Source organism: Gouania willdenowi, chromosome 14, assembly GCF_900634775.1.
Source record: "Gouania willdenowi chromosome 14, fGouWil2.1, whole genome shotgun sequence".
NCBI classification, from domain to species: domain Eukaryota; kingdom Metazoa; phylum Chordata; class Actinopteri; order Blenniiformes; family Gobiesocidae; genus Gouania; species Gouania willdenowi.
Genome location: NC_041057.1, coordinates 32,622,912 through 32,645,247, shown reverse-complemented (window position 1 = coordinate 32,645,247; position 22,336 = coordinate 32,622,912). Strand labels below are relative to the sequence as shown.

The 22,336-nt window shown below is 38.1% G+C and overlaps 1 protein-coding gene across 2 annotated transcripts in view; it reads right to left on the bottom strand.

The window, feature by feature from the left end:
• The window catches only part of LOC114475491 (arrestin red cell), a 36,314-nt gene extending 21,830 nt beyond the window's left edge, over positions 1–14,484 (bottom strand). For both annotated transcript variants that reach the window (XM_028466342.1, XM_028466343.1), the window contains exon 1: positions 14,266–14,484. In XM_028466342.1, coding sequence (XP_028322143.1) covers positions 14,266–14,285 — 20 coding nt within the window. In that variant the 5' untranslated portion in view covers positions 14,286–14,484. The remainder of the gene's footprint in view (positions 1–14,265) is intronic.
• Between the last annotated feature and the right edge of the window lie 7,852 nt (positions 14,485–22,336).

Below are 22,336 nucleotides of genomic sequence, written 5' to 3'. Positions count from 1 at the left end.
TCATTTAGTATTTTGGACAGCAATGTTCTAGATTTTTAATTTATATTTCAGATAACTACCTCATGTGCAGTTAAAAGAACACATTTGTAACGTTTCACAGGTATTGTTCAATGTTTTACAATAAAATAAGATTGGAACATTCAAGGTGTATGATGTCAGTTATAAAAAAGAAATCTGGATCGGCCAAAATCATTATCGGCAGGTGCAGCCCTAGTTTTTACTGTTTAATATAAACCACTGCTGCTGAATACAATAATGAGTTACATAAAGTTGGTTGATAAATACATCTCTGACTTCCTCAAATTAAATCAGATCAGACTTGATGATTTCGTCATTAATTACTGAGAGCAGTACAAACAGGATATTTTGGTGTAATAATCACAATATTTACTTTACTGTAGGGCCCTATTAAAATTGTTTTATTTTTTCCCAAATTCTGTTTTGTTATTTTTCCAAATTCTGTGCTTTCCGCATTATTTCATTTTTTTAATAAGTAAAAATATGATTAAGGGTGTAAGAAAAAATCGATTTGGTGATTAATCACAATATTTCACCACGCAATTATCGTATCGAACCAAAAAGTATCCAAATTGATTTTTTTTTTTTTTTTACCAAAAATAAATCATTTAATGCTAACATTAGCATTGCACGTAAAAACTTGGTGTCAGTGAACGCACCATCAGACCTTGATAAACTACCTCACTCCTCAATGCATTTTAGCTGGAAGTTGATTACACTTTATTTCCATAAAACATATTGAACACTTTTATACATGTACTGTATGTGGCTTCTTTTTTTAAAGAATGTAAGAACTTAACAGAATCAGAATCAGTTGTAGAAGCAAACGTTAAACTTTTTGATAAACATACCACTTGTTTTAGATATTGGTATTTGAATTACAGACAAATTGCATTTCATACCATTTAGGATTTGTAAAGGTGACATTTGTAATTATTGTTATTGTTTAGTATAGGGATATAGTGTATCGTGATATCTAAATCGCGATGTGAATCGTATCAGACTCATGACAGGGTTCACACCTAATCCAGATCGTAATGCATCGATAATCGAATCACTTTCTCTATAATCGTAATCAAATTCCCACCACTACCAGTCCCTGCAGTACAGTCTGTCTAAAGGCCGTTACAATAAAATCAGCATCACCACAAAATTGTTTTAACACCTCCAAAAACAAACACACACCGCAGTGAGCAACAGGATGTAGAACAGAGGGGAAAAACAAGCTAGCAGGTCAGTGGAGCTCATTTCACATTGTAAAACACAGCCCTATCACAGGTTTTAAATATTTACCCTTTAATCCTTGTAGCATCAACAATTGCACTCAGAGAGCGTAAACCTCCACCACGTGCCAAATATATTTAATAGCAGATATTCACAGTTATCTGGATCAGTGATCCTGACCATGGCACCATTATCTTTCACACTTTCAAGGCTTGGAACAAGTTTCTTTCCAAATGTATATCTATAGAACAAAAATTAATAAATGCACAATCCAAATCCGATTCGGGTGAAATTGCTGTTGTAAGTTAGAACCCCACCCTATATAACCGAGTCAAATTTCATAATTGTAATTGGCAATTGAAAAATGCCAAATACAGGCTTCGCCTCGAGCCCCTAATAATACCAACAATATATATGACCAATATATCGATAATCGCAGTATCGTCATATCGTGAGATAATCGTTATGGTGAGCTTTTTATCGTGTATCGTATCGTGAGGTACCCAGAGGTTCCCACCCCTAAACATGTGTGTAACCTAAAAAACAAATAGAAATCACTAGACTGATATGCTGCCTTGTTATGTAGCAAGTGTTGCTAATGCTAATGCTACACCACTTTAGTTAAACAAAGTAAAAAAAAAGACTGTGAGACTAAAATAACATGTCAGCCTTTTTGTTTGATGTCAGTTGTACTTGGAACCAGTTTGATAAATTGCTTACATACATGTTTTTAAATGTTTGAAAAATACCCCGGCTTAAATGACATTTTATCCCTTTTTTCTCCCATTTAGGGCGATGATTTTACATGGGTGAATTGATATGTTTTACTGGTAAATAACTGTACAATAGTCTAAATGATCTGAATGAAAAAAAATTGTGAGAAAATTGTGATTGTGATTTTACAAAGAAAAAATTGTGATATTAATTATTTTTCCATATCGCCCACCCATTGGTGCAACACTAAGATTTTTCACTTGTTAAAATGTTTTACATGTAGCAGGTGTTTAATGTGTTTAAAAAATGTTTATAGAAAGTTTTTAAACCATATTTTGCATTAAGTTTTGTCAGAAATTTGACAGAAAGTGTGACATTTTGTTAAATGTGGTTGTTTCCCTCTGGCCTGGGAACACTGACACATAACAAAAAATAACCACATGGATCAGTTCCTCAGATATAAAAGAAGGTTCTCGTGTATCAAATGTCACAGAAAGCACACCAGCACACGTCAATATAAATTCAGAAAACCAATAGTCAGCATTTCCTCCACCTTTTCTCACAGGAAGTGAAAAAAAAATGTGAATGTGAAAAAAAGTCAGTGTTACCAAAGAACGCTGAAATGTCAATGTGGCAGAAAGTTAAGCATTGAACACATGGACCAAGGACTGTCTGCTGAGTCAGCACTTTGACCTGTTGATCCAGAACAATGCAAGAACACGGTGTAGTAAACACTTGTGTGGCAACAACACACGTACGCACACAAGACAAGACCTGCTTCACAACATACAGACAACCACAAAGTTTGAAAAGTCAGAGCGTTCTGAAATCCTCACACACAAACCAGGAAATCACTTTAAATAAAGCTTTTCTTAAATAAACAATCCAGTGTTGCCTACTATAGGTCTCACACATGACTGTTCAATATGTGGCGTCCAGGACTTTAAATGAACACCCGCATTACGAGCCATTTTGGCTAGTGAAGAATGAAACACCACTGCTGCGTCTGTTTGAATCGGCAGGCTGTGGAAAGTCATTGTTGCCAGATTGGGCTTTCTTCCGTCAAGAAACTTGAGGGTTTTTGTTTGTGTTCAGACTTTAAAACATAATGTCTATCTGGCAACAATGCTTGTTGCACTAATCCTACATTTCCCATGAACACCATGTTGTGACGTGTCATTCAACAATTGGCTACGTGCTTACGTTAGCGTGATAGTGGTTTAGTATCGGTGAAGACAAACAGAACAGCGCAAAACAAACAGTAGGATCTGAAATGAAGCTAGAAAATGAGTTGGAAAAACAAACGTGGAGATATTTATCAAGTGTTGAAAAACCTGAACTATAAAAAAGGAGGGCTGCTGCTGACACAGGAAAATGTTCACTATACAGTTTGTGGGGAGTTGGATTTGTTTACATTAAGCATGTTATGCTAGTAAAACATTTTTTCTCTACAGTACATGTAACTATCAGTAATAATTAGTGATTACTTCTTTCTAACTTCAAACTGTGTACCAGGGATCCAATTTTCATTTAAGTTTGTTTATAAAGTTATGAGAAAATACTTTATAAAAGGTTCACTTCTCCGACACACCCAAAGTTCCATATTGCACCTTTTAGGCATTGTTACAACATATATTTTTTACTATTTTAATGTATTTCTGCAACTAACTAAAACAAAATCTATTTAAAGAAACGTAAACACTTAAATCTATTTTGTGGCTCATAATATAGTTTATTTACACTAGAAAAAAATGTGGCTGGTTCAAAATTTGGTTCGCTGGTAACTTTAAGGATCTACTGGTGACGCTGGCTGGTGATCTAAAAAGATCATTTAAAGCCCTGGTTGTGTCTCAACTGAGGAAAGGGGCAGAGTTACAGACCCTGTGCACTGTCCAGGAATGGGATCCACACAAGGTTCCTGCTGCTTAACAGAAGGTTTTCCTTGCCGCCATGATGAATTCATGTTGGGTGTGGGATACATATGTATGTGTATATACGTATATATTAGGGATGTAACGATTCACTCAACTCCCGATACGATTCGATTCACGATACTGGGTTCACGATACGATTTTCTCACGATTTATTTTACAAAATGGGAATGTAGACAAATGACTGAAAAATATTCCTTTATTTTTTTGGGGAAAATACTATACTATTTTCCTTTTATTTTTCATTGTCAAAAGAATCCCTTGATAAACTATTCAAAATGATGCAATTTAACTAAAAATAAATCTTGAATGAAATAAATAAAGGAATAATACAAATGAAGAAGAAACCTATTAATTTAAATTCTGGTTCTATAGTAAACAATTCAAAACTGCATAATAGTTCTTTTTTTTTTAAAGTGCAACTGAAAATGTTTTTTGTGCCTTAACAATTGGACTTTTAAAAAAAAAACAAAAAAAAAAACAGTCATTTTACTGTATTTACGTCAGATATTTGTTTAGACCAGCAGAGGGCGCTGGTAACCCAGTGGTCGGTTGGCATGCAGATATTCCACCAGTGAAGAAGAGAAGCTATGCTAGCAGACAGAGTTAATAGAAAAACGTGACTTTTACAAATATTCACGTAATATTACAGACATTCTTTCGGTGCTAAAGGAGTAGAGAATCATTTATGAGCATGTTTAACAGTAAATGGCGGCCAGAAAGAAAATAGTAGCAGATTCCACCCGTCACGTCCGCTTCTGGAAGGATTAATATATAGCGCCCTCTGCTGTTTAAAAAAAGTACTGCGATTCAATTTTCAGAGCATCGATGTGAACCGTGGTACCTATGAATCGATTTTTAACTGCCTTACGATTAATCGTTACATCCCTAGTATATTTGCATATGTGTGTATCCATAAAATGAAGAGTCCGTCCTTAAGACTGCTCTACTGTAAAGTGCCTTGAGATACCATTGGTTATGATTTGGCGCTATACAAATAAAGATTGATTGATTGATTGATTGATTGTCCAGCAAACAGGAGAGATACTGTACCAAAGAGTGAGGAGTGAGTTATTCAGACACAAGCTGCATTTCTATTTCAGTTTTTCACAAAATTAAAGCAATATTTCTCAACTTTTGATAAAGTATAATGGCTCAGGCTCATGTGACCAGGTACCTGACATCCTGTGATGTGTAACCATTGAGCTTTTGCAATGGATTTCAACATTGAAACATCTGAAAAACCTACTAATGAAAGCATAAAAATTATTTTTTGTTTTTTTTTTTTTTTTGTTTTTTTTTTTAAATTGGGTGTATCCATTACCAGTTTTTGTTGCCCTATTTAGATTTTTCACATTTCCAAAAGTAATAGAAATGCAGCTACAGACTAGTGAAGGAAATGAGTGAAAGAAAACAGAGTAAATCATAAAAAAAAAGTATTAAAGTATTTTATGGCTGTACAGTGTTCCACAACTGTATTTAAAAAATGAAAAATAAACATTAGGGTTTTAGCGTTAAGATCTTTTTACCAAAACTCATATCTCCATATTTTTAACTCAAAGTTTGAACAGAAAGTTCTGGGTTAAATTAGCCAATGCAAAATACCACACAGACACATTTATCAACAAACAGCTGAAGAATATCAGCCACGCTGTGCCTTAAAGGGACAGAATGTGTGAGTGAGTTCTGCAGTGTGGCTTGTTTGGAGGAAGACACTCAGTGATCATCTTTGTTCTGAGAAGTAACGAAAGCAGCAACTCATAAAATTTGTATTTTAATACAAAATAAGCTATAAAAACATGTCTCTCTGTTTGACTGTACGCTATGAATGATGTTAAATACTTGTATGATGTGATTGTATAAATCAAAACAAGTAACAAAATATATATATAAACATACAGCATATCTCAATATAGGTGATATTGGCATTTTCTATATCACCAAAATAGAAAAACTTGATATATCTTGAATCACGATATATTGCCCAGCCCTACAGTTAAGGTGTACTTTACTTTACTTCTCCAGTTTAAGGCATATATTAAATATAAAAGCTAATAGGGATGAGTCAAACACTCAAACAAGCCTCCACTAAGGCTGTATGAAGAGAGAAGATTACTGCAATTATATTCTCTGAATTAAAACACTGTGCATCAAAATAAGCTACACTAACTATTTCATCATTTAATTAGTAGTTGTTAATTCCTCAAAAAATCAATGATTTTATAAACTCATTTGGAGTTGGTTCATGGGTTCACCAGCATTTAAAGTGCTTTTTCTTGTATTTGCAGGTAAACAGGTGATGAGTGACGATGGTGGTGCACGGTTTGGACATATTTGCCTTTAAATTTGCTTGTTGGCGTCAGACTTACATCATCATTATGAATTCAAATGTTAAACCTGCGCACACACACTGGGTGTGTCAGTCGTAGCGTCTCAGAAAAGGTTTGAAGAACTGAAGTTAGAGACATTTAGCGCAGCGCGTTGTGATCCAAACATTTAAAGAAAGTCATCGTTCCTCCACTAAAGTTTGTGGTTTCTTCTCCTGAGGATGGAGGTCAGCAGAGATCCAGATAAACACACCATGTGTGTCGGTTTGTGTCGTTGAGGCTGAATTTAACTATATTTGCCTTCATTTGACTAAAAGTAAAATGAATATTTAAAGTGTAACAGGGGTTTTTCATGAGGGATCACTGAAGTTTAAGGGTTTTTAATACATTTATTGGCTTTAATAAATAATAGAGAAGTTGATTAATCCTAATGGGAAGTCATTTTATGGCTCCATATGAACATAAAAAAAATGAAAACCACACAATCTATACAATATATACAGTATACTCTACTACTAGGCCTGGGCAACATTTTGATATTAAAGATACATGAAGATTTTTATTTTGGTGATAGAGAAAATTACAATATCATCGATATCGATATATTCTTATTTTTTATATCTTATTTTGTATTAAAATACTCGTTTTAGGAGTCGTTGATTTTGCTAATTCTCAGAACATCATGAAAACTAGGGTTGGGACGATACTATTTTGTCACGATTCGATTTTAATCCCGATTCGATTTAAATTGTGATTCTGATTCAACAAGTATTGTGATTCTACAGTGACGATTATCACCATTTTTTTTCAAATCTGTTCGCCCCGGAATCAAGCAAAACCCAAAGTATGCCCATACTTTAGATTTAAATCGCACAGGTGTGGGTTTAATCTCAGGTGTCGCTTTGTCCGCCATCTTTGTTCGCCATCTTTGTCCGCCATCTTTTCCGCCAAAAGGGAAATCACAGCTGCTGCTCGTCTTCCTCATGTGTGCAATCACCTGTTGGTGCATTACCGGACCACCACTCAGCAGTCGTCCACAAAAATGTGAAAAATACAATAAGAAAATATTGATTAAATAATGAAAAATAAATAAATACATAAATGAAATAAAAATAATTCTGGGAAGAAGAATTGATTTTTCAAATCTGCACCCAAAAAAGTGCAATATATAAACTGGATTTTTTTTCCCACCCTTAATGAAAAGCACAGTTAGATGATCACTGAGTGTGTCCCAACCTAGGCCTTCACCCAACTCACTCACACATGCTGTCCCTTAGAAGAGAAAAAGCCAAAAGTTGCACATATTGTGGACTGCGCCGCTATTAACGTAATTTATAAACAGCAAATTTAACCTAGAATTGTCTTTCTGGTAAGACTTTATTGAGTCTAGAATATTGAGATTTATATCGCATATTGCCATTTTGGTCCATATTGCCCAGCCCTATACTGTCCATACATATTATCAATAGTGAGACCTGTTGATTACTAATAGAAGTGAAGTAGTGTATACACAATGAAATTAATAGGACACTAAAATATGAAAATAAACACATTATTTACATTTTTAGCATCCTAATTTCACTTCCTTAAATTATTTTTCCAACTTCCTCACTTTGACGTGTACAGATTGTATGGATGTGAGTGATTCAGATTGTGTCGCTAGCTGCAGGTGCTAACGATAGTAACAATACTAAGGTACAACTCATACCAAGTCTGACACTAGTCCTACTCAACGTCTGCTTTTCAAAATAAAAGCATCTCTTCTTGTCTTCCATTAGTTTTTAACACTTTTGTAAATAGGGCTCTTGTTTTGAAGTAAACAGGAAGTTTCGTCAGTAGCACAATGGAGGGTGTCCAGAATGAAATGTTTATACGTTAGGGCTGTGCATTGCCGTTAATCTGACGATACGATATATCCCGATACTAAACAACACAATATATATTACGATATATTGCAATATCAATTATTACAAATTTGACCTTAACAAGTAGAAAAATGGTATGAAATACAATTTATATCATTTTTTTTTAAACTTGCGAGAACAAGTAAATGGTAACTGACTGTAATTCAAGTACAAATATCAAAAACAAGTGGTATGTTTAACAAACTGTCAAATTACATTTTTCTAAAGTTTAACGTTTGCTTCTGCAACAGATTCTGATAAATTCTTAAATACTTGAAAAAAAAAAAAAAAAGTAACCACATACAGCTATAAAAGTGTCCAGTATGTTTTATGAAAATAAAATGTAATCAACTTCCAGCTAAAAGTCATTGAGGAGTGAGGTAGTTTAACAGATCGGATGGTGCGTTCACTGACACCTAGTGACCAGGAGGTTATATGCTATGCTAATGTTAGCACAATTAAATGGTTTTTCCATTAAAAAAATTCATTTGGACGTTTTTTTTGGATCTACACGATAATCGCGCGGATATTGTGATAAATTGCCAAATAATTTTTTTCTTAGAACCTTAGTGTACGTGAGTTTTATGAATCAAATGAGCACATGTTGATATTCTATTTGGTCACTTTTTCACATAAAATGCTTTCAGGTTTTTGTTGTTGTAGGTTCCAAGTAAACTTCAATGGGAACGCTCACTGTCCTAATCACACTTATAGTATATAGTATAGAGTATACTCATTTAGCGTGTAGTATGTTAGTGGGACATTTACAACACACGCACACACAATATATGAGCTCAGGAAAGTAACGCTGCTGCACAGTAACATCGCACAGAGGTCACATGATCATCCAAACTGGTGCGCGTGAGGACAATCAGACACTCCTGGGTTCAGTCACTGCTAGCGACACAGTCAGAAGTTGGTCATGAGTTAAAAGGGTCACCAGTTCAACCATAACACAGGCTTTAAAGATTCCCAGCTCACTTTGTGACTCAAGTCTCCTCAGTTTGTTCCGTGTGTTGTTTATGTGTCAACAATCTGATAAATAAGGACATGAATCTACGCTGTTTATTCATGGATACTAATGGGGGGGAGGGAGCGGGGGAATTTACAGCTTGAATTTTACTTAAAACAGTTTAAATGTTCTATTATCAATAGATTAAAAATATAAGATGTGCACTAAGGCTGAGCGATTTTGGAAAATAATATAATTGCGATTTTTTCCTCAATATTGCGATTTAATATACGATTATTTTTTCAAGGGCCTCTTATCATGTAAGTTTTAATGAACACAAGCAATTAAAAAGCACAGATTACAACAATAAAGCAAACAAATATGTGGCTTTACCTCTTCAACATATTTAACTAACTTCATGTTACAAAAAAATAAAAAATAATAATAATAACTGCAGCCTTTGCGAGTAGAAAATCGTGTTTTATGATATCGCGATAATATCGCAAATGCAATTAATCGTTCAGTGCTAATGTACACTGACCTTTGTTCCTAAAACAGGGTTCGTACAGCTTCAGTCAAATTAACCTCAAGACTTTTAAGACTTTTTAATGCCATAGGAAATTTAATTTAACTCCACAGTAAACACAAATGAGGGGAAAAAACTCCCACATCAATTAAATAGGATTAGGCTCAATATATTCTGTGTCTCGTGCAGATGTGTAATTGGTGGCCCCCAAAGTAAACACACAAAAATACATAAAATGTCAGTAAAATACACAAATAAAACAAACTAAAATAAACAAAATAACTCCAAAAAACACACAAGATGACTACAAAAATAGCCAGAAATATTTCTACAACAAAAATACTAAAAATAAAAACTCGTAAGAAAAAACTTTGTTTACATTAAACCCCATGTTGTTGAAAGGTGCAACAGGCATCTGCACAGAGTCCCGCTGCAACCACGTCACTGTTTTATAATTGGTCCCGCTGTCGTGATTGAGCGATGGTACGGTAAATTATTTACATTTAAGGCTTTATTTACAGATCGATGAATTTAATGCCTTTTAAGATTTTTTAAGGATCAGCGGTAACCCTGTAAAAGGAAACCATCCAATCATACTGAAAACTTACTGACAAATACTTTGAGTATAACCCAAATATTAAATATTAAATAATCTAAATATTTATTCATTGTAGGTTAGAAATAAAAAGTGTGAAAGTGAGCACACTTATTCTGTTTATACTACTGATTTATTAATCGAACGAGTTTTTTTTTTTTTTAAGGCGTTATGTCAGAAAATTAAATTTCAGTCTTGGTTTTTCACAAAAATTGCAGAAAATAAATTATTAAAATGGCCATAAAAGTGCACCAATTCAAATTTGCTCAGTAGAAAGCAGCTTTAGTCAATTTATATAATTTAAAGAAAACGTTGGATTTAAAACAAATATTCTACAAAAATGATATTATATTCAAAGCAAAATGTTGTGTTTTGAAAAAGTGTAGCACACTTATTATAAGAGTTGTAAAAAGATGGCATTTTATAAATTAAATTCTATTTATATAGCGCAAATTACAACAATAGTCATCTCAAAGCGCTATCAAAATATACATTTCTTAAAAAGAAAATGAAATCAAATAATTATAAATAAATATGAAATTAAAAATAAAGTTTCTATTATTTTGATGATGAATGCTCAAAAGTCGGTGAAGTCTCCTTCATGACCCACTTTTTTGTGAACACACACACACTTTGCTCTGAGCAAAAATACCCAATATCAACAATCAATCAGCATCATCTTTGTGAAGTGAGCCACAAGTGTGTGTGTGTGTGTGTGTGTGTGTGTGTGTGTGTGTGTGTGTGTGTGTGTGTGTGTGTCCGTCCGTCCGTAAGAAAAATATCAACTCCACGATATATCGCAATATTTCACAGCACAATTATTGAATCGATCCAAAAAAATGTCCAAATCGATTTTTTAATCACATTTAACAAAAAAATAATAATAATAATTGTGCTAATATCTGCATAGCACACCAAAGGACAAATAACAATCTGAAGGCACACGTGTTATCACTCATATCATGTATAATATCTGTAAATGTGTATAATTATTTACTAATGCCAAATAAAATGTGACAAAGACAACTATATTAGCTTTTAACTAGCTATTTTTGGGCTGCTATAATTTTATTTTGTTTATAATGTGTGTACTGTTTTTGATTCTAAACTGTGTATTTTAGTGTATTTTTATTTTAAACTGTGTTGTGAAGCACTTTGTGGCTTTTTGTCGACAAAATGTGGTCAACAAATAAATATTACTTACTATATTACTCATGAAATATTTATTACCAAAATAATAATAATTTAAAAAATGTAGGTATTAGGGGTTGAACGTCGACATCATTTTAAAGGTTGATTCTATGTGCATACGAGTCGAGTCGACTTCGACTAGTCGATGACGTCACCAAGAACTGCCAAAATCTGTGACCCGAAAAAATCTGTGAGTGGAGAAGAAGAGTAGTAAACCTCTTAGTAGCTATTAAGGAACTATTTACTCCCCCTTAAACATGACGCTCCAGTGGGTGAAGTAAATGCAGACTGGAAAAGAGTTACAAACGTGTTTAAGGGGGGGTAAATGCCGCAGAGGTTGGAACTGTCGCCACCTCCGGTCACAGATTTTTTTCGGGTCAGATTTTGGCACAACAGCGGTCTTCCCTCACTGACGGAGCATCCGTCCTGCGCTGCTGATGTTTTCCAGATTAATACACAGACGTGTGTATATACATGCTAGCTAACGTTAGCATGTATATTAGCGGTTAGGGGTGGGAACCTCGATACAAAGCTAACAATAACAATTATCTCACAATATGACGATACTGCGATTATCGATATATTGGTCAGAAATCAATCTGTGATAATCTATGACAAATCAAAAACAAAAAAGATTGTGAAAAAAAAACTATTTTTATTTCATATCTCTGAAAGAAAATAAATATAAAAAGTGTCCTATGAACCGTGACACTATTTTAGCGCAACATTTCTGTAAATAAGTGTCAACATACCAATGTAAACGAATAAGTATCTCCAATTGTACTTTCTGTAAACAAAAAATAGGGTCTTTCTTACTAGTGACACCATTATAGTGCAATATTCCAGTAAACAATATATTGGTTCCTTCAACAAACAGTGACAAAATTTCTGTGAAGACATACCTGCACATTTTAGTAAAAAAACAGAAAAGGTTTTGTAAAAAAAAAAAAATCAAAAAAAAAAAACAATACTTAGCGGGAGCATATCGATAATCGAGCGTGCGAAAAACTATCGCAATATATCGCCGTATCGAGATATTGTCACACTCCTATAATTATTTTTGTGTAGTTGTGTATTGCAGTAAATGTATGATTGTCACAAAATCCTACGGCACATCCAGACTTGCCTCACGGCACAGCAGTGTGCCACGGCACGGTGGTTTGGGAACCACTGCACTAGGTGTCAGTGAACAACATCAGTGCACTTTATTTTCATAAAACATACTGAACACTGTTATAGATGTATGTGGTTATCATTTCTTTTTCTTTTTTTAAGAATTTAAGAACTTAACACAATCAGAATTTGTTATAAAAGCAAAAGTTTAACTTTTTTTGAAAAATGTAATTTGACAGTTTGATAAACATACCACTTGTTTTAATACTTGAAGTACAATCAGTTCTTGCAGGTTTAAAAACAATGAAAAAAAGGATTTCATACCATTTTGTACTTGTAAAAGTCAAATTTGTAATTATCAATATCACGATATATATTGTATCGTTTATTATCAGGATATAAGATATCGTGACATGCAAATCTTGAATTGTATGGTATCTAGTGTGCTCTGTGGTTGACCACCACCATCATCATCATCATCTACAGACAACAGTCTGAGGTCCAGCTTCATCATCGGTGATGCGTTCAGGGACCCCGTCACCTTCAGAGCAGGTTTTTCCTCCTGTTTACTGGTACACTGATGATGCATAACTGTTCTCAACTCGTGGGTCGCAGGCGTGATTGTGCACAGGCCCAAACAAGAAGAATATAATGTGCTTTCATTTTAAAGTGTTATTATTTTTTCGGATTTTACCATTTTTCTATTTTTATTTGATAATCAATGATCATATCTTTGTTTTTTTGTTGCAATTTGAAAAAAACAATGCTGTCCTAGGGCTGCACAATTCATCGAATTTCAATCATGATCATGATTTTGGTTGCCATGATTAAATAATCCTGATCGTCGGCAATATAATAGACGTATATAATATGGGCTCTGCACTCTGTAATAGTGTATTCATTCAGTTGGCCTTTGGCACGTTTTAATTTCTTGGGTTAATTTTTCTTTTTTTAATCATAATTCTTTGTTATTGCTTCATTTTTCACTGTAAACTGTACACATATTGTTCAAAAGTGGTGTAATAATTTATTTATTTTTTAACCAAATATGATAAATAACTGATTATAATCGTGATTACAATATTGATCAAAAATAATGGTGATCATCATTTTGGCCATAATCGTGCAGCCCTATGCTGTCCAGAGTCTCTAATGAATTAAAAACAGTTTGTTGTCATTTGCATTTAAACCTTTTTCACTGAGTTTCAAGGTTTGATTGTCAAAAATCTCAACCTGGGGTTCGCAGACCCGCTGGCGGTCCAATTTGGTTGACAGTGGTGCGTTCAGGGCCTTTCTGTTGGACTAATATAATTATCTGTGGTTGGTTTGCGGTGACCCACTCAACCACAGCACCGGGACCCGGAGCAACGGAACCCGGGTCCCGAACCTGGATCTAATCTGAACGGCTCCGAACGCTACGCAGTCTCAGGCCACTAAAACCGCAAGAACCCCTCCTAAAGCCACCCTGATTAGACTCGGTGCAGATCCTGGTTCTACTTGTGTTATGGTTCTGTACTGCTTTGGTTCTGGTTCGGGGGTGAGTGCAGTCCAGTCCGGTCCGGTTGAGGAACCCCGTCCTGTTAGCCGCTAGCTAACCTGCCCCGCCCGACTAACCCTCGTCCTCAGACCGTGTCACCGTTCACAGCGGACCGGAACCGGTGTGTGGTTCGGGTGAGACCGGGACAGACCCTCGGGTGTCCGGGGTGTCACGGCTCGTGTCCGTGCGTGGTGTGTGTTATGAAGTGCGTGAGCAGCTAATGGCGGTCCTACCTGGTGCCCGCCTTGTCCATGTCCTCGGAGGAAGGTCCGACGGTCCGGAGCTGCTGAGACCGAACACGAACAGAGGCTAGCCGCAATCAGGAGTCCATCCACCGGAGCACCGACACCGTCCGTCCGTCTGTAAACTGCTCTCACTGCGCCGCCTCGGCTGCCGCAAAGGCGCGCTCCCTGTGTGCGCGTTCACAGATGCAAACTCCGAGGCCGCAGAACCGAGAGCGTGACAACCGGAAGTTGATTTATAATAATAATAATACTGATATTAATGATAATAATAATAATACTTGTGATTTTATGTGATTTCTTTATGTAGTCGATCATGTAGATGACAACTTACAGTTTCAAAATGAAAATAACAAGAAATAAAAAAACAAAACGATATCTAGCATCAATATTGTAAAATAATAATAATAATAAGTATATTAGTTTACGAGTACATTTAATAATGAAAGTTAGAATGAATAATATATAAAGTTATATATATAATGTTTCAATGTTCAAAGAATTTCATTTAAAGCCGGAAAACTTACATTTACATACATTCATTTAGCGAAACAGCTAGCGTGTTATCATGGGCCTGTCGTTTGTACATAAGAAAAGTTAAAAATTTAAGAGAAGAATAAGAAATAAATAATTAAACATATCTTGCTTCTGTATTGTAAACTGATATTCTTAAGCATATTAGTTTACGTTATTATTATTTTATTTTAATTTTATTTTTTTCAATATTTATATTGAAAATAATTACTTCTAAAGCTGGAGAACATACATTTACTTAGTGAAACATCCATATATCCATCCATCTTCTCCCGCTTAGCCGTTTCCGGGTCCCGGGGGCAGCATCCTCAGTAGGGAGGCCCAGACTTCCCTCTCCCCGGCCACTTCCTCCAGCTCTTCCGGGGGGACCCCGAGACGTTCCCAGGCCAGCCGAGAGACATAGTCTCTCCAGCGTGTCCTGGGTCTTCCCCGGGGCCTCCTTCCGGAGGGGCGTGCCCTGAACTAGGGAACGCCTCACTAGGGAGGCGTTCAGGGGGCATCCTAATTAGGTGCCCGAGCCACCTCATCTGGCTCTTCTCGATGCGGAGGAGCAGCGACTCTACTTTGAGCCCCTCCCGAATGACTGAGCTTCTCACCCTATCTCTAAGGGAGAGCCCAGCCACCCTACGGAGGAAACTCATTTCGGCCGCTTGTACCCGTGATCTTGTTCTTTCGGTCATGACCCAAAGTTCATGACCATAGGTGAGGGTTGGAACGTAGACCGACCTGTAAATAGAGAGCTTCGCTTTTTGGCTCAGCTCCCTCTTTACAATGACGGACTGGTGCAGACTCCGCATCACTGCAGACGCCGCACCAATCCGCCTGTCGATCTCTCGCTCCATCCTTCCCTCACTCGTGAACAAGACCCCGAGGTACTTGAACTCCTCCACCTGGGGAAGAACCTCATCTCCAACCCGGAGAAGCACTCCACCTTTTTCCGGTCGAGAACCATGGACTCGGATTTGGAGGTGCTGATTCTCATTCCGGCCGCTTCACACTCGGCTGCGAACCGATCCAGTGAGAGTTGAAGGTCACGGTATGTTGGAGCCAACAGGACCACATCATCTGCAAAAAGCAGTGATGCAATACTGAGGCCCCCGAACCGGACCCCCTCAACGCCCTGACTGCGCCTAGAAATTCTGTCCATAAAAGTTATGAACAGAATCCGTGACAAAGGGCAGCCCTGGCGGAGTCCAACCCTCACCGGAAACGATTTCGACTTACTGCCGGCAATGCGGACCAGACTCTGACTCCGGTCATACAGGGAACGAACAGCTCCTATCAGGAGGTTCGATACCCCATACTCCCGGAGGACCCCCCACAGGAATCCCCGAGGGACACGGTCAAATGCCTTTTCCAGGTCCACAAAACACATGTGGACTGGTTGGGCAAATTCCCATGACCCCTCAAGGACCCTGCTGAGGGTGTAGAGCTGGTCCACAGTTCCACGGCCAGGACGAAAACCACATTGCTCCTCTTGAATCCGAGGTTCAACTATCCGGCGGACCCTCCTCTCCAGTACCCCTGAATAGACCTTACCGGGGAGGCTGAGAAGTGTGATCCCTCTATAATTGGAACACACCCTCTGGTCCCCCTTCTTAAAAAGGGGGACCACCACCCCGGTCTGCCAATCCAGAGGCACTGCCCCCGATGTCCACGCGATGTTGCAGAGTCGTGTCAGCCATGACAGCCCCACAACATCCAGGGCCTTGAGGAACTCCGGGCGGATCTCATCCACCCCCGGAGCCCTGCCACCGAGGAGCTTTTTAACCACCTCGGCAACCTCAGCCCCAGAGATAGGAGAGCCCACTCTCGGGTCCCTGGGCCCTGCTTCCTGATTGGAAGGCGTGTCGGTGGGATTGAGGAGGTCTTCGAAGTATTCCCCCCACCGATCCACAACGTCTCGAGTCGAAGTCAGCAGCGCACCATCCGCACCATACATAGTGTTGATGGTGCACTGCTTCCCCCTCCTGAGACGCCGGATAGTGGTCCAGAATCTCTTCGAAGCCGTCCGGAAGTCGTTCTCCATGGCCTCACCAAACTCCTCCCATGTCCGGGCTTTTGCCTCGGCGACTGCCGTGGCTGCACTTTGCTTGGCCCGTCGGTACCTGTCTGCTGCCTCCGGAGTCCCACAGGCCAAAAAGGCCCGGTAGGACTCCTTCTTCAGCTTGACGGCATCCCTCACCCCCGGTGTCTACCAACGGGTTCGGGTATTGCCGCCACGACAGGCACCGACTACCTTGCGACCACAGCACCGATCAGCCGCCTCAGCAACAGAGGCACGGACACATGCCTCTTAGTGAAACAGCTGTTTTGTTATTGTGGGACTGTCTTTTGTGCATGAGATCCCCAAATAGAAACCTGAGGGGTATTCCATAAAGGAGGGTTAACAAACTCTGAGTTTATCCATAAACTCTGGGTATCAGATTCCATTACAGCTGGTATGAAGTGGGTTAATCAACCCTGAGTATGTAAACCTTGGGTTACTTATGTGCACACGCAATAAAAAGCCATCATCAATGGATCGACGATTACACAAACTACCATGGTAACCACCCGGAAGAGAGTGATTTATTCACACTGATGGTGAAATAAGCTGGCGTTTGAGGAATATGAGCCTGTTCTAAAGGTGCGTTCACACTGAACGCAACTTCAGTGACTATAGTGGCTTAAAACACCCGTGATTAGTCGCGCTTTTTGGTCACTTCATCACTTTATCGTTTCAATGACTTCAACGAGCGGTGAATATAATGAATAAAATGTGTTTGAGGAGACGTGGCAGCAGCATAGGATGGCTGCATAGAGAGCCCTCCCATTACACTGGCTATAAAGACAGTGACTGCCGCTTGAAATCACATAATTTATATTGACTTTTAATGTAATATTGTCGCCAGTCATCTCGATATCCAAAAAATATCTCATAAAAAAAAAAAAAAATTGACCTGGAACGCAATCATGATACCCATCGCTTTTTAAAGCGGTGTCATAATTCACTGCGCTGTCTCAAATTATCACCTCCTCCTTTACATTCTCCACAGGTTTGTATCCAGTAAACTTTACTACAGACATCAGTAGATGTTTTAATGCAGATCAACCTCTCAATGACTTTCCCTAAATGATCTGCATCCACAATGTTATAAAGAAAATTACCGTTTGCAAAAAAAAAAAAAAAAAAAAAAGTAAAGCAATACAATATTAGTAATGATGTGAGCACATCTGTGGTGTGTGATGTTACTAATGTGTATCAGAGAAAAGTGTCAAGGTTCATTAAAGTGTTCAGAAGCAGTGTTCATGTGGGCGGAGCCATGTAGAAACCCAGAGTTTCTTTGATAAAAACCTGTCAGTGACCAGGTTTAGTTCACGGACAATGTTGCCACGGTAACATACTCAGAGAAGAACATACCAAACGTTTAGGAATGAGATACTCAGAGTTTCCCTCATTTGAGCCCAAACATACTCAGAGTTTGAACATAACCCGCTTTATGGAACACCCCTTGGGTGTGTGCAACAATGAACAGAAAAAAATTAAAAATAGAGGCAGTTGTAATTATGTCACTACACAAGTACATTATTTGTCATTTGATTATATAATATTCATTGTGTATTTTTTGTTTTTTTTAAAGTTTATTTCAAACATGTTGGCATAATATCACATCACATTATTATCAAAATATGACTAAGACACTATGTCAAGAAAAAAGAAAACAAACTGTAAACAGTTATTAGTAATACAGTGTAAAATACTATTGTCTAAAAAGGTGTATATATATATATATATATATTAAGGATGTCCCGATACAACTTTTTCAGTTTCAATATGATACCGATATTGCAGCCTTGCGTATTGGCTGATACCGATATTGATCCGATACAATATCAGCACGAATCATACATACTTTTATTACTTATTTTATAGTGTGGAATGTTAGAAAAAGCTTGATCAGGTGATGTTACTCAAACAGAGAACAATAGTCAGCAACAGTAGGTTTCTTTGTTGGAGTGTGAACCAGTCACCTATGGATCGAAGTGCAGGAGCTGATCATTTCATCGGAGAGCTTACTGTATATCGGTGATTTTGGATACAGTCCGATAAAAAAAGATATTCGTTTTCTGGCTGATATCGGACCGATATCCGATCTCAATATCAGATCTGGACATATATATAGTTTAGTTTAGTTTATAGGACTAGATAGTACAATCCCTTAGATAATCAGCACTTGGTATAGAGGTGGGGTTCAAGGGGTAAACGCTTCAAATGGGTCTTCAGGTGGGCACCCTCCTTCATTGGTGTTTCATTGAAAGGCCCACGACAACTCCAAAGGGCTCAACGGCAACACCTGGCATCCCAGGTGTCCCCCTTCCACTTTTACCCCTCGACTGTCACTTTGCAGCCCAGCTGGGGTCCTTTCTTTCGATTTATAGCCAGCTGCTGCTTTATTCAGCAGCATCTGGCAGTGACTTGACAGCTTGTCGGAAGGCCAGTCCTCACACTCCCAGTCAGTGGGGAAGCTTGGTTGTGGACATGGCCACAAGACCAAGTCCGGCCTGAGGTTAGTTGTAATGATCTCAGGCGGAAAGGTGTGTTTCTGGTCTAAGTCACCCTGCATTCTCCAGTCCTGGGCAGTGTCTAAGAGTGCTGCTTCCACTCTTGCAGATGGCTTTGCTGGGAGTTGTCCTGCTCTTACAAATGGGGTGGTGTTTCTGTGCCCAGGCTTCGGAGGAGGGAGGACGTTGTTGGTAGTTCGCCTTCCTTCCAGGGTGATTGCCAGTTGCCCTAGGACCTGGTTGTGTCTCCAAGTATAGCGCCCTTGAGACAAACTGGTTTTGCAGCCAGTGAGTTTGTGTCTCTGTTGCAGGGGTTTGACCCAGTGCAAAAGAAGGATCTTCTCCAAACCATTGGTTAAGGTTTGAGGGTGTGGGAAGAATGTAATTTGTGGCTCCAATGATGAAGCTGATTTTGTTTCCTTCCATCTTCCCAAGCTCCTTCCATTTGAGCTTACGGTGCTCCAGGTTTTCGCAGCTAGTCCATTGGCCCTGTTTTGACTGCGAGACTGTATTTGCGCATCTGTCTGCCTCCTCTTGTTGCCGCACCTGAGCAACCACAAGCTTTCTCCTCTGGGTCGATGTTGCCTTGCTCCATTTGGGTCTACTTGACCCAAGTCCGAACCACCTCTTCCATGCTGCACCTGTCACACAATGTCTCTGTGCCTGAGAGCAGATTTTGCTTGCTGTACTGCTTCAGATGGGATCCATTTCCTCCTAGTTGCAATCTGGAAGCAGCCACTCAGATCATGTCATCTTGGGACTCGTCATGGTCATGTTCAGCCTCACTTTGGTGCACTTAAACTCCTGAGATAGGCAATTCCAGGACACCTTGTCCATACAAGCCGATGTTGCTAAGGCAACGCGAGAGACCAAGCCACTTCTTGATGTATAAACTGACTGTCCTCTACAGCTTCTCGACTTTGGTCATGGGAATCTCATAGACCGTTAAGGGCCACATTAGGCGGGGGAGCAGTCCAAACTGCAGGCACCACAGTTTAAACTTGCCAGGAAGCAAGGTCTTGTCTATGCTGATAAGACCTATGATGGTTTAATTAATTGACAATTATTTTTTATAGAAGTTTCATGGCAATTACAATTTACATAGTACATTATCTAAACAATTACAATTAAGACAGCAACAGATTTTTTAAATTACAATTATAATTACACCTTGATTGTAATATATTATCAATTACGTGAATGATCACTGATCCAGGAGGATGGATGGATAATACGAATCAATACACCAAAGCTCAAGAACTGGGCCTTGCAAATTTTCCTTTTAAAGTAGTTTTTTTTTTTTTTTATCACTTTAATTACCTTATTATTTGTGTGACTAAACAGTTCCATCACTTTTTTAAAAATAATTTTGTACCTCTATCTGATCAATGCAAGCAAACACTTGCTAAATGGTCGCCGTTATCTTTTTTCTTTGATTGGCGGAATTAACTCTGTTAAAATGATCTTGCTTCCAAAGTTTTTATATTTGTTTCAATGTATTCCTATCTTGATTCCCAAATCCTTTTTCAAATCTCTGGACTCTTTAGTCACTTCATTTCTTTGAAATGGTAAACACCCAAGATTGAGGAAAGCTCTCCTTCAAAGACCCAAACCTTTGGGAGGTATGGCCTTGCCCAACTTTCAACACTACTATTGGGCCACAAATATCAGGTCTACGCTGTATTGGAAATACTTTTACTTGGAAATGTCTGCTCCGGTTTGGGTCATCACAGAGTCTCATATGGACAATAAGAAACCAGCAGCTTTAGGCTCATCATTTCCTTGTGCAATGCCTTTACTTAGTAATAATATAATAGCCCGTCAGTCTCTCAGAATTTGGTCTCAGTTTAGGAAAAGTTTTGGTCTCCAGTTTTTCTCACTTCAGAGTCCAGTTGCTTCATATCATTTATTTGCTCCTTCAATGACAGACAGTGCATTTCACATTTGGCACAGAAAAGGTTTAAAATGTTTTGCTGATCTATATTTAGATGGACAATTTGCAAGTTTTTCCACAATTATGGCATTTCCTCTACTCACTTTTTTGTTTTTTACAGGTTAGACACTATATGCAGAGTATGACAATGCAATTCCCTCAAAAACCTCCAGATAATCCAATCGACAACTTTTTGTTAGTCAAACAAACCTCCAGGGGCGTGATATCGGTTTTGTATAACTTAATTTCAAATTTACAATGCTCTTCTGTTGATGTGATTAAATGTAAATGGAAACAAGATTTAAACACTACCATTATGGATAATGTGTGGGAGTCTATCCTTGGCCAGGTCCACAATATATCAATGTGTGCTCGACATACACTTATTCAAATTAAGCATCGTGTGCACTGGTCCAGGGCTAGGTTAGCATGCATTTATCCAGATGTGGACCCAGCTTGTGGAAAGTGTACTAGCGCACCTGGTACATTGATTCACATGTACTGGTCCTGCCCTTCATTGGTCAATTTTTGGTATTTAGTTTTTAACACAATCTCAGAGGTCCTGCATCACCAAATTCAGCCAGATCCAACCTGTGCTATTTTTGGTGTAGCCCCGGATCTTAACTTGTCAAAAAACAATCTCAGAGTGCTACATTTCTCACTACTGCTGGCCAGACGAGCTATATTGCTCAAATGGATAGATTCCATGGCCCCTTCACATTCACAGTGGATAAAAGATAAATTATGGCACCGTTTCTGGATTACTTTGAGAGACCTACAACTACAGCATCTGAGTAGCCCACTGACCTGCCCCCCACCCACCCCCCCACCCTTTTTTTTGTTTTTTAAATTAATTAATTTATTGTTTGTTGTTCTGTTTAATGTAGGTAAAATTATAGAACATGTAAAGCTCGACATATTTTCATTGTACATCGTACACTGTTTAATAAAAAGACCCCTGGAAAAAAAACAAAAAAACATTTAGGTGACAATGCAATTATATATATATATATATATATATATATTTAGTTTTTTGCAACAAAATGAAAA